The 15,186-nt window shown below is 42.8% G+C and overlaps 1 protein-coding gene across 4 annotated transcripts in view; it reads left to right on the forward strand.

Annotated features, from left to right (window-relative positions):
* PSPC1 (paraspeckle component 1) overlaps positions 1–15,186 on the forward strand; it is a 115,689-nt gene that overhangs the window by 22,568 nt on the left and 77,935 nt on the right. For all 4 annotated transcript variants that reach the window (XR_012514460.1, XR_012514461.1, XM_039473393.2 and 1 more), the window contains exons 3-4: positions 6,515–6,610; positions 13,196–13,392. Coding sequence is in view for 2 of the 4 variants with exons in the window: in XM_039473393.2 (XP_039329327.1) it covers positions 6,515–6,610; positions 13,196–13,392 (293 nt within the window). In the remaining 2 variants the exon portion in view is untranslated. The remainder of the gene's footprint in view (positions 1–6,514; positions 6,611–13,195; positions 13,393–15,186) is intronic.

Raw genomic sequence — 15,186 nt, forward strand, 5'->3', positions numbered from 1 at the left:
ACTTGGGTGGCTGAGGTGGGAGGATCACTTGAGCCTGGGAGATCAAGGCTGCAATGAGCAGTCATCATGCCATTGCACTGCAGCGTGGGCAACAGAGCAAGAAAAAAGTTACATGTGCAAAATATTGCATTATCTTTTAAGTCACTGTTTTTTTTTTTTTTTTTTTTTTTTTTTAAAAGGCAAATTCTGCTCTCACCCAGACTGCAGTGCAGTGACATGATCATAGCTCATTGTAACCTAGAATTACTGGCCTCAAATGATCCTCCCATCTTGTTGTGCCAGAGTGTTGGGATTACAGGCACAGGCCACCTTGCCCAGCCCTTAAGTCACCATGTTTTTAGTACTGTATATTCTACTTTCTCCCCACAGTTCTTTTTTTTTTTTTTTTTTTTTTTTTTTTTTTTGAGACGGAGTTCCGCTCTTGTTACCCAGGCTGGAGTGCAATGGCGCGATCTCGGCTCACCGCAACCTCCGCCTCCTGGGTTCAGGCAATTCTCCTGCCTCAGCCTCCTAAGTAGCTGGGATTACAGGCACGCGCCACCACGCCCAGCTAGTTTTTTTGTATTTTTAGTAGAGACGGGGTTTCACATGTTGACCAGGATGGTCTCGATCTCTCGACCTCGTGATCCACCCGCCTCGGCCTCCCAAAGTGCTGGGATTACAGGCTTGAGCCACCGCGCCCGGCCTCTCCCCACAGTTCTAAGGAAAGATCAGTCACAAATATGTACTTCATATTATATATCATTACAGAAAACATGAAAACCACAGATGTATACCAGTTGATATGGATAAAAAAATTACTGTGTTGGGAGGTTGAGGTGGGTAGATCACGAGGTTAGGAGTTCAAGATCAGCCTGGCCAAGATGGTGAAACCCTGTCTCTACTAAAAATAGAAAAGTTAGCCGGGCATGGTGGTGGGTGGGCGCCTGTAATTCTAGCTACTCAGGAGGCTGAGGCAGAGAATTGTTTGCACCTGTGAGGCAGAGGTTACAGTGAGCCGAGATCTCGCCACTGCATCCAGCCTGGGTGACAAAAACGAGACTCCATCTCAAAAAAAAAAAAAAAAAAAAAAAAATTGTTGTGCATGCATAAAATGGTGCCAGCCATTTTACATTGAGTACATTGGATATCTGAAAAAAAATAAAAAGCATGTATAGGTGATTCACTTTATGTAACATTATGCATATATCCCAACAGAAAGGGAAGTCTGAAGTGGTTTTCACAAAAATGTGATCGGAGATCCTCTCCAAATGTTAGGATTTCAGAGGACTTGTTTCTTCTATAGAACTTATTATTTAAGTTTTTTCACATTGAAACATTTTTCAAGTTTTTTTTCTTTTTCTTTTTGTAAATAAATTAACACTTTAAACCAGTATTTTCAGGCCTGAAAAAACACTGAAATACTTTTTCCCCTTTTGTTCCCCGCCCCGCAAAAAAAAAACCCTTCAGTTTTTTTTTTTTCCTTCAAGACAGGGTTTCAGCCTATTGTCTAGACTGGAGTGCAGTGGTGCAATCTCTGCTTACTGCAACCTCCACCTCCTGGGTCAAGCAAGTCTTATGCCTCAGTCTTCTGAGTAGTTGGGACCATAGTCACTCACCACCATGCCTGGCTAATTTTTGTATTTTTTATGTTGACCAGGCTGGTCTTGAACTCCTGACCTCGGGTGATCCGCTTTCGTTGGCCTCCCAAAGTATTGGGATTATAGGTGTGAGCCATTGCACCTGGTCAACTTCACTTTCCATTTAATGATCTCTTTTTACCAAGAGCTGTGCTAAGTGCTCTACCTTTCTTTTTTCATCATAACAACCTTATGATGCACTGCTATCCCATTTTACTGATAAGAAAACTTTGACTAGCTCAGGTGAACCTCCTAGCCGAAGGCTATGCAAGCTCATAACCTGTTGTAGACCCCACGGCCTCAGTCCTTCAAGGTTATAACCAAACTAATGATTGACTTGATGGTGAAATGGGGAGAAAAACAAAAACGCTGTAAAGCAGTAACACCAGATTTAACATTATGGTTGAACACTTTGATTTGTTTCCCTTCAGTCTGTTTTCTACTGATTATATACTTACATTTGCATAGAGAGTAAACTAGGCAGCTGTAGTGGCTCATGCCTGTAATCCCAGCACTTTGGGAGGCTGAAGTGAGAGGATAGCTTGAGGCCAGGAGATTGAGACTGCAGTGAGCTGTGATCGGGCCACTGTGCTCCAGCCTGGGCAGCAGAGTGAGATGTTGTTTCAAGAAAAAAGAATAAATTTAGTTCAGAAACCTATGGTAAACAGAATTTAAGGCTTTTTTTTTTTTTTTTTTTTTTTTTTTGAGACGGAGTTTCACTCTTGTTACCCAGGCTGGAGTGCAATGGCGCGATCTCGGCTCACCGCAACCTCCGCCTCCTGGGTTCAGGCAGTTCTCCTGCCTCAGCCTCCTGAGTAGCTCGGATTACAGGCACGTGCCACCATGCCCAGCTACTTTTTTGTATTTTTAATAGAGACGGGGTTTCACAATGTTGACCAGGATGGTCTCGATCTCTTGACCTCGTGATCCACCCACCTCGGCCTCCCAAAGTGCTGGGATTACGGGCTTGAGCCACCGCGCCCGGCCTTTTTTTTTTTTTTTTTTTTTTTTTTTTTTAATAGAGTTTTGCTCTTGTTGCCTAGGCTGGAGTGCAGTGGCGCAATCTCAGTTCAGTGCAGCCTCTGCCTCTTGAGATTCTCCTGCCTCAGCCTTTCAGGTAGCTGAGACTACAGGCATGTACTACCATGCCTGGTGAATTTTTTTTTTTTTTTTTTTAAAGATGGGGTTTCACCACGATGGTCAGGCTGGTCTTGAACTCCTGGCTTCAGGTGATCCACCCACCTTGGCCTTCCAAAGTGCTAGGATTACAGGCATGAGCCACCGTGCCCGGCCAATTTTTTGTATTTAGTAGAGACGAGGTTTCACCATGTTGGTCAGCCTGGTCTTGAACCCCTGAACCTCAAGTGATGCATCCACCTTGGCCTCCCAAAGTGCTGGGATAAAGGTGTGAGCCGCCGTACCTGGACTTGAGTTTTACAAACTTTGGTTACACCTAAAGATGAAAGCGAAATAAACAAGATGAGTCAGAAAATGGACAAAGGGAGTTCCTGTAGGGAGTGGTGCATGTGCAATGAAACCGTAGATGTTAACATTTTAGCATGTGTTCCAGTAAATAAAAATAAGACACGGTCTCTTAAGTAATTCCCTTGTACACAACACATACCCATTTTCCTCGGTCTTTTTTTTTTCTAAATATTTTTTTTTGGTAGAGACAGGGTTTCACCATGTCGCCCAGGCTGGTCTCGAACTCCTGAGCTCAGGCAGTCCACCTGCCTTGGCCTTCCAAAGAACTAGGATTACAGGCGTAAGCCACCGTGCCCGGCCCCTCAGTCTGTTTATGTTGTGTAAATTAGATGAATGTGGTTGCAGCTGATCTTTGCTCACTGGTTAAGTGTCTCTTTAGAAGTGGAATTTCAGGGCTGGGCTTGGTGACTCCTGCCTGTAATAATCCCAGCACTTTGGGAGGCGGAGGCTGGTGGATCACGAGGTCAGGAGTTTGAGACCAGCCTGGCCAAAATGGTGAAACCCTGTCTCTACTAAACATACACACAAAAAAATCAGCCAGGTGTGGTGGCAGACACCTGTAATCCCAGCTACTTGTGAGGCTGAGGCAGGAGAATCCTTTGAACCTGGGTGGCGGAGGTTGCAATGAGCCGAGATTGTGACATTGTACTCCAGCCTAGGTGACAGAGCCAGACTCTGTCTCAAAAAAAGAAAAAGAAAAAAGTGGAATTTCAGGAGCAAGATGATACATATAGAGAGAGGTAGAGGGAGACTGTATAAATTTGTATGTGTCGATTAAGTTCCCTCTTAGAAATCTGTATTTCTCCTTTCCTGCACTGTATAAGAGTTGTCTAGTGTGGCCCAAACTTATCTGTTAAAAGTTTATAGTTTGTTAAAATCTCTAACATATTTGGGAGTACAGAAATGTCAGAGTTTTCTCTTAATTTTGATTACAGTTTTCCTTGGCTTCATATGCTTTTGTCATTTCTCAGTGACATATCATCTGCTGAGTTCATTTTTCCCTCTTAAGTCTCTGTCTCTAGGTTTTCCGTGAAGGGGATGGTCTTTTGTTACTGGAAGGGTTTGCTTGTTTCTTTGTTGGCCTCTGCTCAGGTGTACCTCTTATCTGGTTCTGTTATTGTTCCGTGTTTGTGACCCTGCCATAGCTTCCAGTGGATGAATGGTCCATAAAATGCATCATCTTCATTTTGACACTGGGCCTATTTGGGTACTTTTAGAAGTATCACATCTTAAGTCTCTTTTCCTTCAGGTTCCTATTCAGTTTATCTGAGGTTTCTATACTCTCATTTTACCACTTCATGATACTCCATACCTGCTTTAACTGTTTCCCTAAAATGTATTCACTAGCTCAGTAATAATTGTGAAAAGTTATTTTGTATCTTTTCTTATGTTTTGGATCTAAAGTCTGTGTTAAACTATGGTATTAGTAAGAGAAGCTTTTAGAGTCCAAAAAACCTTCTTCATCACTCTAGCTTAGTTAAGTTGTTTCTTTCTGAAGCATCACTGATTTGAAGGTAGTAGAAATAGATTTTTTTTTTTTTTTTTGAGATGGAGTTTCGCTCTTGTTACCCAGGCTGGAGTGCAATGGCGCGATCTCGGCTCACCTCAGCCTCCGCCTCCTGGGTTCAGGCAATTCTCCTGTCTCAGCCTCCTGAGTAGCTGGGATTACAGGCATGTGCCACCATGCCCAGCTAATTTTTTGTATTTTTAGTAGAGATGGGGTTTCACTATGTTGACCGGGATGGTCTCGATCTCTTGACCTCGTGATCCACCCGCCTCGGCCTCCCAAAGTGCTGGGATTACAGGCGTGAGCCACCGCGCCTGGCCAGAAATAGATTTTAATGCTGCTTGCATGATGAAGAGCCGATCTCAAAGGAAATTTTAATAGCAGTATGCCATCCATTCTACTTACTCCTCCTCCTCCTCTTCATGAACTCTCCTTTTCTCCTATTTTACTCAAGAAAATAGTCCAGAAGGAGGGCCTCTAGTCGTATCTTTCATCACACACTCTGCTTGTCTCTCCCCTCTCCTCCCAGTTTTTCTGGTTGAATGTCTTGTGTCTTGTGCCTTCCCTCCTCCCTTTTGTCTGGCTAACATCTTCAATTTTAATTTTAATTTAGAGTTGGGGTCTTGCCTTGTTGCCTAGGGTAGATTGCAGGGGCTCTGTCATAGCTCGCAGCCTCAAATTCCTGGGCTCAAGTGATCCTCCCACCTCAGCCTCCTGAGTAGTGTATGCCACCTGGCTAATTTTTAATTTTTTTGTAGAGACAGGGCCTTGTCATCTTTCCCAGGCTGGTCTCAAATTTCTGTGCTTAAGCCATCTTCCCTGCCTCTGCTTCCCAAAGTGCTAGGATTACAGGCTTGAACCACTATACTTGGCCTTCACTGACATCTTTTAGTTCTAATTTTCAGCTTTAACTTTTTTTTTTTCTTTTTTGAGATGGAGTCTTGCTTGCTCTGTGGCCCAGGCTGGAGTGTAGTGGTGTGATCTCGGCTCACTGCAACCTCTGTCTCCTGAGTTCAAGTGATTCTTGTGCTTCAGCCTCCCAAGAAGCTGGGACTACAGGCACCTGCCACCACACCTGGGGCTAATTCTTGTATTTTTAGTAGAGATGGGGTTTCACCATGTTGACGAGGCTGGTGGTCTCAAACTCCTGACCTCAGGTGATCCGCTTGCCTTGGCCTCCCAAAGTGCTAGGCTTTTAGGTGTGAGGCACTGTGCCCACTGGCCAACAGTTTTAAAGAACTTTCTGAACAATACTGGTAGACCCAGGGAAACAGGGTGGTTGGCAGAGATGATGGTAGGTTGAGGTGGTGGGACATGTGGACAGTGATGACCACACATGTAAAATAGGTACAAATTTGTTTTCATTATACTTTCTAAACATTAACTATAGCTGTTATGCTGGTTCATAATTTTGCTTTATTTACTCGTGTTTTTGTGGCTTTTGACATTCACCTCTGTCTGGCTCAGTAAATGTTTCTTGACTGATTTTTTTTGAGATGGAGTCTTGCTCTGTTGCCCAGGCTAGAGTGCAGTGGTACAATCTTGGCTTACTACAACCTCCACCTCTTGGGTTCCAGCAATTCTCCTGTTTCAGCTTCCTGAGTAGCTGGGATTACAGGTACATGCCACATTGCCCAGCTAATTTTTTTGTGTGTTTTTAGTAGAGATGGGGTTTCACCATGTTGGCCAGGCTGGTCTTGAACTCCTGACCTCAAGTGATCTGCCCACCTTGGTTTCCCAAAGTGCTAGGATTATAGGCGTGAGCCACTGCGCCTGGCTATTGACTGATTTTTATGAGTACAATCTCAAGTGAGACATTTTCTAAGTATCTTTATTATTATAAAACATTTTGGGTATTCTTGGCACTGTGTTAATTTTTATGAATGCTTTTATACCTATCCAGGACCCCTCGTCCAGTCATTGTGGAGCCCATGGAGCAGTTTGATGATGAAGATGGCTTGCCAGAGAAGCTGATGCAGAAAACTCAACAATACCATAAGTAAGATTTTATTATTAGATATTTTGTATATGTGCTATCAAGGGTGTTTACTACATTTGTTTTTAAGTATTGTTGGATTATGAGATGTTCGATTTATTTATATAATCTGGTTAGTAGAGTGGCCTGGTCTACATGGAATGCTAGTTTTCTTTCCTTTTTTTTTTTGGAGACAGTGTCTTGTTCTGTCATCCTGGAGTGCAGTGGTGTGATCTTGGCTCCCTGCGGTCTCTACCTCCTGCGTTTGAGTGATTCTTGTGCCTCAGCCTCCTGAGTAGCTGGGATTTCAGGCACGTGCCACCATGCCTAGCTAATAGTTTTCTTTTTTTGTATGGGTAAAACATAGTAATCTTTTTTTTTTGAGACGGAGTTTCGCTCTTGTTACCCAGGCTGGAGTGCAATGGCGCAATCTTGGCTCACTGCAACCTCTGCCTCCTGGGTTCAGGCAATTCTCCTGCCTCAGCCTCCTGAGTAGCTGGGATTACAGGCGCGCACCACCATGCCCAGCTAATTTTTGTATTTTTAGTAGAGACGCGGTTTCACCATGTTGACCAGGATGGTCTCGATCTCTTGACCTCGTGATTCACCCGCCTTGGCTGGGATTACAGGCGTGAGCCTCCATGCCCGGCCAAACAGTAATTTTTTTTTTTTTTTTTTTTAGAAAAGTCTACTTTTACAGCTGGGGCAGGGTGGGTAGTAGGAAGACACTGTCAATAATACTTATGCCAGAAAAACAGTGAATTCTAGATAACATGAAAATACCTTTTTTTTTTTTTTTGAGATGGAGTCTTGCTCTCGTTGCACAAGCTGGAGTGCAGTGGTGCGATCTCACTGCAATCTCCGTCTCCTGGGTTCAAGGGTTTTCTTCCTCAGCCTCCCGAGTAGCTGGGATTACAGGTATATGCCACCATGCCTGGATAATTTTTTGTTTTTTACTAGAGGCAGGGTTTCGCCATGTTGACCAGGCTGGTCTTGAATTCCTGACCTCAGGTGATCCGCCTGCCTTGGCCTCCCAAAGTCCTGGGATTACAGGTGTGAGCCACTGTGCCCAGCTGCAAATACTTACTATGTTTTATTTTATGCTTCAAGTCTATTGTAGGTTAAAAGGAGGCTTTTGGTGTGCTGGATTGGAGTACCGTATGCCTAGTTAAATAGCCAGATACAGGGGAAGAGCTCTTAGAAATTGCAAAAAATAACCCATTTTCAAAATTTTGGGTGTTTATTCTTTTGTCCTTTTCACTTATAATAATACAAATATATTTACATAAATTACCTATGAGTGCATTATTATTGTTCTCAGTTTATAAAGCTTTGTTAAACATTTCGAACAGCTGTGCAGCAAACACACCGCATAAAAGTTCTAGAATAGCAGTCCAAATGTTTCACAAGTATGGCCTCACAGTCTCATTCCCTAGATGGACTGCCTTGGACTGCCTCTAGTTCTGTTCTCTGCCTGGGCTACCTCCCTTTCCCCTCCAGTTACTTTTGCAGAGTGCATTATGTTTTAAAAAACATAATGTACTTGGCCGGGCGCAGTGGCTCAAGCCTGTAATCCCAGCACTTTGAGACGCCGAGGCAGACAGATCATTTGAGGTCGGGAGTTTGAGACCAGGCTGGCCAACATGGTGGAACCCCATCTGTACTAAAAATATAAAAATTAACTGGGCGTGGTGGCACATGCCTGTAATCCCAGCTCCTCAGGAGGCTGGGGCAGGAGAATTGCTTGAACCTGGGAGGTGGAGGTTGCTGTGAGTTGAGATCGCACCATTGCATTCCAGCCTGGGTGACAGAACGAGACTCTGTAAAAAAAAAAAAAAAAAAAAAGTCACTTATTGCCGGGCGCGGTGGCTCACGTCTCTAATCCCAGCACTTTGGGAGGCCAAGGTGGGTGGATCACGAGGTCAAGAGATTGAGACCATCCTGGTCAACATGGTGAAACCCCGTCTCTACTAAAAATACAAAAATTAGCTGGGCATGGTGGTGAGTGCCTGTAATCCCAGCTACTCGGGAGGCTGAGGCTGGAGAATTGCCTGAACCCAGGAGGCGGAGGTTGCGGTGAGCTGAGATCGCGCCATTGCACTCCAGCCTGGGTAACAAGAGGAAACTCTGTCTCAAAAAAAAAAAAAAAAAAAAAGTCACTTATTTATTTATATTTCTGAGACAGTCTGACTCTGTCACCCAGGCTGGAATGCAGTGATGCAATCTTTGCTCACTGCAACCTTCACCTCCTGGGTTCAAGGGATTCTTGTGCCTCACCCTCCCAAGGAGCTGGGATTACAGGTGTGTACCACCACACCCAGCCAATTTTTGTATTTTTAGTAGAGATGGGGTTTCACCCTGTTGGCCAAGCTGGTCTGGAACTCCTGACCTCAGGTGATCTACCTGCCTTGGCCTCTGAAAGTGCTGGGTTTACAGGTGTGGGCCACTGTACCCCACTCACTTGTTTATTACATAAATAAAACCTGGAGTGCCTTTTTGTTAGCGACTGTTCTAGGTGCTGGCAGTGTAGTCAAGCAGATAGTTGGATTTATACCTAGGAATTAGAGCAACTGTCCTGGTGGGATTTATTAACATGATATTTTAAAGTCAAAGGACCAAACCCTGAACCCTGGAGTACTCCAGTGTGTAGAGGTTGGGAACATCAGAAGGAATAAAAAACGACTGAGAAGGGAGCATTCATTCATTGGAGTGGGAGGAAGAACCATCTGACTCTGTCCTGGAAGCAAGGGAACAGAGTATTTCAGGGAGGAAGCATTAGTAGTAATTGATTATAATTCCTATCTGTTCTGATTTCCCTTACAGTGCCCTTCCCCCTCCCCCTCCCTTTTCCCCTCCCCTACCTTCTTTCTTCTTTCTTTCTTGAGACAGGGTCTGGCTCTTGCTCAGACTATAGTGTAGTGGCATGATCATGACTCATTGCAGTCTCTACCTCCTGGTCTCAAGTGATCCTTCCACCTCAGCCCCCCTCCCCTGCCAAGTAGCTGGGATTATAGTTGTGGGCCACCACGTTCCATTAATTTTATAATTTTTTTTTTTTTTTTTTTTTTTAGAGGGAGTTTCGCTCTTGTTACCCAGGCTGGAGTGCAATGGCGCGATCTCGGCTCACCGCAACCTCTGCCTCCTGGGTTCAGGCAATTCTCCTGTCTCAGCCTCCTGAGTAGCTGGGATTACAGGCACGCGCCACCATGCCCCGCTAATTTTTTGTATTTTTAGTAGAGACGGGGTTTCACCATGTTGACCAGGATGGTCTCGATCTCTTGACCTTGTGATCCACCCGCCTCGGCCTCCCAAAGTGCTGGGATTACAGGTGTGAGCCACCACGCCCGGCCTAATTTTTTAATTTTTTTAAAGACAGGGTTTCTTTCATTATGTTGTTGCTCAGGGTGGTCTCAAACTCCTGGGCTCAAGCAATCTGCCCGCCTTGGCCTCTCAAAGTTGAGTTTACAGGTGTAAGGCACTGGACCTGGCCACAATGCCAGTTTTCAAAGGGTTCCTTTTTACTTATTATGGGTCACCATTACAAATTTGAAATAGAGCATCCTTTTGGATTTGGGAGAGAGAGAACTAGAAGTACAACGTTATTAAAAGAATAGACTTTATAGACAATATTTGTTTATATATTTAATGGTCTCAGCAAACCTTAATAAGAGCAAGTTATGGCCAGATGCGGTGGCTCATGCCTGTAATCCCAGCCCTTTGGGAGGCCGAGGCAGGTGGATCATGAGGTCAGGAGTTCAAGAGCAGTCTGACCAACATGGTGAAACCCCGTCTCTATCTACTAAAAATACAAAAATTAGCCATGTGTGGTGGCTCATGCCTGTAATTCCAGAGGTGGAGAATGTAGTAAACTGAGCTTGTGCCACTGCACTCCAGCCTGGGTGGCAGAGCAAGACTCTGTCCCCAAGGGAAAAAAAAAAAAAAAAAAAAAAAAGGCTAGTTATAGTTTCAGTTTTACTACTAATGATTTATAGGCCAGGCGTTGTGGCTCACACCTGTAATCCTAGCACTTTGGGAGGCTGAGACGAGTGGATCACCTGAGGTCAGGAGTTTGAGACCAGCCTGGCCAAGATGGTGAAACCCTATCTCTACTAAATATACAAAATTAGCCAAATGTGGTGACACATACCTGTAATCCCAGCTACTTGGGAGACTGAAGCAGGAGAATCGCTTGAACCTGAGAAGTGGAGGTTGCAGTGAGCCGAGATCGCGCCATTGTTCTCCAACAAGGACAAGAGCAAAACTCCTTCTTAAAAAAAAAAAAAGGTTTATTCCCAGAAGAAAATGCTTACAAAGCATAAGAGCCAAGATTTAAATTCACTTGCAGCTACGAAAAAGCATGTTATGTCAGTTGTTTGTTTGTTTTTTTCCCCTGTGGGAGAAAATAAAGAATTTAAAAATGTAGTCAATCTTTGACTTAAGAGCTGCTGATCAATAATTGTTTTAGAAAAATTAGTGGTTGGTAGATTCTCCCACTCTTTCCCATTTTCCAGTCGCTGCTTTAAAAAGAAAAAAAATCCAAGCAGATTTTTTAGATACAGAGTCCCTAGGACCATGGCTGTCTTTGGTGTTTCTTCATGTGCTTCTGAAGACCTTTCCCTCTTCTGTTACCACACCTTTCTCTCTGTGACAGTCTTCCCCTTTCTCCCAGATTTGTCATACCCACTCCTCTTCACCTCCATACCCCAAAATAAGTGTTAAAATTTACATTTGTAGCAAGTTATCTGTGCGTTTATTCATGGAGTGGGATTGTGTTCCTATCAATACTTTTTTTTTCTTTTTTGTTTGTTTTGACACAGAGTTTTGCTCTTGTTGCCCAAGCTGGAGTGCACTGGCACAATCTCGGCTTACTGCACCCTCCCATCTCCCGGGTTCAAGCGATTCTCCTGCTTCAGCCTCCTGAGTAGCTGGGATTACAGGCGCGTGCCACCACGCCCAGCTAATTTATTGTATTTTTAGTAGAGACTAGGTTTCTCCATGTTGGTCAGGCTGGTCTCGAACTCCCTACCTCAGGTGATTCACCTGTTTCGGCCTCCCAAAGTGCTGGGATTACAGGCATGAGCCATGGCACCCAGCCCCTATCAGAAGCTTTTAATAGTGGCTGTTATGGGCAAGACTAATCGAAGATTTTTCTGCAAAAATTTCTTGGAAGTTGGTTGGGTGTGATGGCTCTTACCTGTAATTCCAGCACTTTGGGAGGCAGAAGGGTTGCTTGAGTCCAGGAGTTTAAGACCAGCCTGGGCAACATGGTGGTACCTCATCTCTACAAAAAATACAAAAATTAGCTGGTCATGGTGGCATGCCCCTTCAGTCCTAGCTACTCTGCAGCTTCAGGTGGGAGGATTGCTTGCGCCTGAGAGGTTGATTGGGCAGTGAGTGTTAATTGTGCCACTGTACTCCAGTGTGGGCAACTGAGCAAGACCCTGTCTCAAAAAATCCCTAAACAACAGTGACAACAACCAAAATTCTTTAAAGGGGAAAAAAATTGATTGGGACCAGGTATGGTGTCTTGCACCTGTAATTTTGGCACTTTTGGAGGCTGAGGAATGAGGAATACTTGAGGCCAGGAGTTTGAGATCAGTCATATTTTTTATCTGTCTCTAAAACATATATTTACATCTATATATCTCATATATATATATAAATGAAGTCTTTCAAATACATTTATAGGTCTTTATTTTTATTTGGTAATTTGTTTGCTCATTTATTTATTCAAGAATTATATATTTTTAGGGCCGGGCATGGTGGCTCAAGCCTGTAATCCCAGCACTTTGGGAGGCCGAGGCGGGTGGATCACAAGGTCGAGAGATCGAGACCATCCTGGTCAACATGGTGAAACCCCGTCTCTACTAAAGATACAAAAAATTAGCTGGGCATGGTGGCGCATGCCTGTAATCCCAGCTACTCAGGAGGCTGAGGCAGGAGAATTGCTTGAACCCAGGAGGCAGAGGTTGCGGTGAGCCGAGATCGCGGCATTGCACTCCAGCCTGGGTAACAAGAGCGAAACTCCGTCTCAAAAAAAAAAAAAAAAAAAAAAAATTATATATTTTAATGTATATACTGCATTCTAGGTCCTTGAGGTACAGCAGTTAACAGATACATTTGATGTCATCAGTTGAGTTTATAGGCTACCGAGGGAAAGAGCTATTAAATAGTTAACTGTAATTGTAGTGAGTTAGGCCTTGATTTGGTTGCCTATCCAATTAACTTGGCATATAACACTCAATAAAATCCAGCTGGTTTTAATAGTAAAAACATCTGATCCAGACAGTTAATCCATATGTTGCAGACTTTCCTTTGTAAAATATTTAATTGACTGAAAACCAGAAAATGAAACCTCCAAAAGCAGAAATTTTACAGGTAATAATTAGGAGAGTCTGGGTTGTAGCATCAGATTGTCTAAGTTTGAATCATTGTTCCATTATTAGTTGAACATCCTTGGGCAGTTTCTTAAGCTCAGGCCTGTAATCACAATATTGTCACGAGGTAATTCATGTAGACATGGTGTCTCAGACAGTGCCTTGAACATTGTAAGTGCTTCTTGCTTTACCTTTTAAACATAAATCTCTGTATGTTTTAATGTAAATTTAGGGAAAGAGAACAACCACCACGGTTTGCGCAACCTGGAACATTTGAATTTGAGTATGCATCTCGATGGAAGGCTCTTGATGAAATGGAAAAGCAGCAGCGTGAGCAAGTTGACAGAAACATCAGAGAAGCCAAAGAGAAACTGGAGGCAGAAATGGAAGCAGCTAGGCATGAACACCAGTTAATGCTAATGAGACAAGGTAAACATGGATTTTCATGTAAATGTGGTATGATTTTTTTTTTTCCCTCTAAGTGTGTATACCACTTATGTACTACTGTGTAAAGTGCCAGTAAGGAGTTCAGAGAAAAAGTTGGAACTCAACATATTAGCTATGAAGATCTCAGAGAACTTAAGAAAAAAAAAACTTATTAAAAGTTAGTTTTACTTAGGCAGTTAATATTGTTGGAGGTAATTTGAGGATATTGAACTGTGCCAGTAGCACCAGTAGCAAATACATGATTCTCTTGGCAAACGGAGAAACATGGTGGGTGAATTTTGGTAGGTAGACATGGCACATGTAGGACTTTTTGTTTGATGAAGAATTTGGACAAATGCTGGCTATTTAAGATTATTACTGCACATTTGAAAGAGTACAGATGGATAATCCGGTAGAGACAAAAGAGATTCATGTTTACAGATGGATGTGGGGATTTAGGAAAAGTAAATTCTTAGTAATTGACGAGAATATATATATATATATATACACACATACACACACACACATATTTTTTTTTGAGATGGAGTCTTGCTCTATCCCCCAGGGTGGAGTGCAATAATTTGATTTTGGCTCACTGCAACCTCTGCTTCCTGGGTTCATGCAATTCTCCTGCCTCAGCCTCCCGAGTAGTTGAGATTACAGGCCCGGATAATTTTTGTATTTTTAGTAGAAATGGGTTTTCACCATGTTGGCCAGGCTGGTGTCAAACTCCTGACCTCAGGCGATCCACTTGCCTCAGCCTCCCAAAATGCTGGGATTCCAGGGGTGAGCCACCGTGCCTGGACAATTGGCAAGAATATTTAAGAGCAGTCAATAACAGGTGTTAATTTATTCTTGTCTACTGGATAAATAACTTAACAATATGACAAGCTGCTTAAATACATGTCAAAAGCTCACTTCTCCCTTTTCTCTTTATTACCTTTCTTTTTATGCCCATCTATGTTAATTATCTGTATCTCCTCTCCCTTTTTGTCTCTTCTTAAATTTTCTATATAATTTTTCCTGGTTCTTCCTATCGCTCAGCTTTTCCACTACCCATAATGAGTTTTAAATTTCTTAAAATAAGCGTCTGATTGCTTTCTATTTCGCTTTTAAGTTTTTGTTTTGTTTTAACTTAGCATTTGAGTAAATGTTTATCTACCTTCTCTTGGCTGTCCCCAGAGATCAAGGTACCACAGTTGCCTACGTGAGTTTCTGCAGTAGTGTTCCTGATGAACTTTTCTGCCATCTAATCTTGGCTTTCTTTAAACTGTTCTATATACTAGATTCAGTATTTTTTTTAGCAGGCGAAAATTTGATCATTCACTTCTAAATCCTTTTGGGTAAATTCTCATTTCCTTAAAATGAAGTGTAGGGGTTTTTTTTTGGTGTGTGTGTGTTCTAGTATTTTGTACATCACTATTCAGTAAATGTTTATTGAGCAGTTATGATCAAGTCATTGAATAACTGTGCCAATGCCACATATGTTAAAACAAAATCAAGCTCAGCAAACAATAGAAACTAGTCAGGTGTTTTGGTTTAATTTGTACTCTAAACCTGGCAGTTCCGTAAGTTTACTTTTCTAACAAGATTGAATTCATTTATATATTATAGTAGGTTTAAAGATAAACTGTCTTCTATTTTGCAGAAAATTTGAAAGTGTTGTTTCAGTTAAAGATACTGAATCATTCATTGGCTGTTAGAGCTGGAAGAGAGGTTTGTTTTTTGTTTTGTTTTTGAGACAGAATCTCACTCTGTCGCCCAGCCTGGAGTGCCATGGTACAGTCTCGGTTCAGT

Source organism: Saimiri boliviensis, chromosome 16 (genome assembly GCF_048565385.1).
Source record: "Saimiri boliviensis isolate mSaiBol1 chromosome 16, mSaiBol1.pri, whole genome shotgun sequence".
Classification (NCBI taxonomy): domain Eukaryota; kingdom Metazoa; phylum Chordata; class Mammalia; order Primates; family Cebidae; genus Saimiri; species Saimiri boliviensis.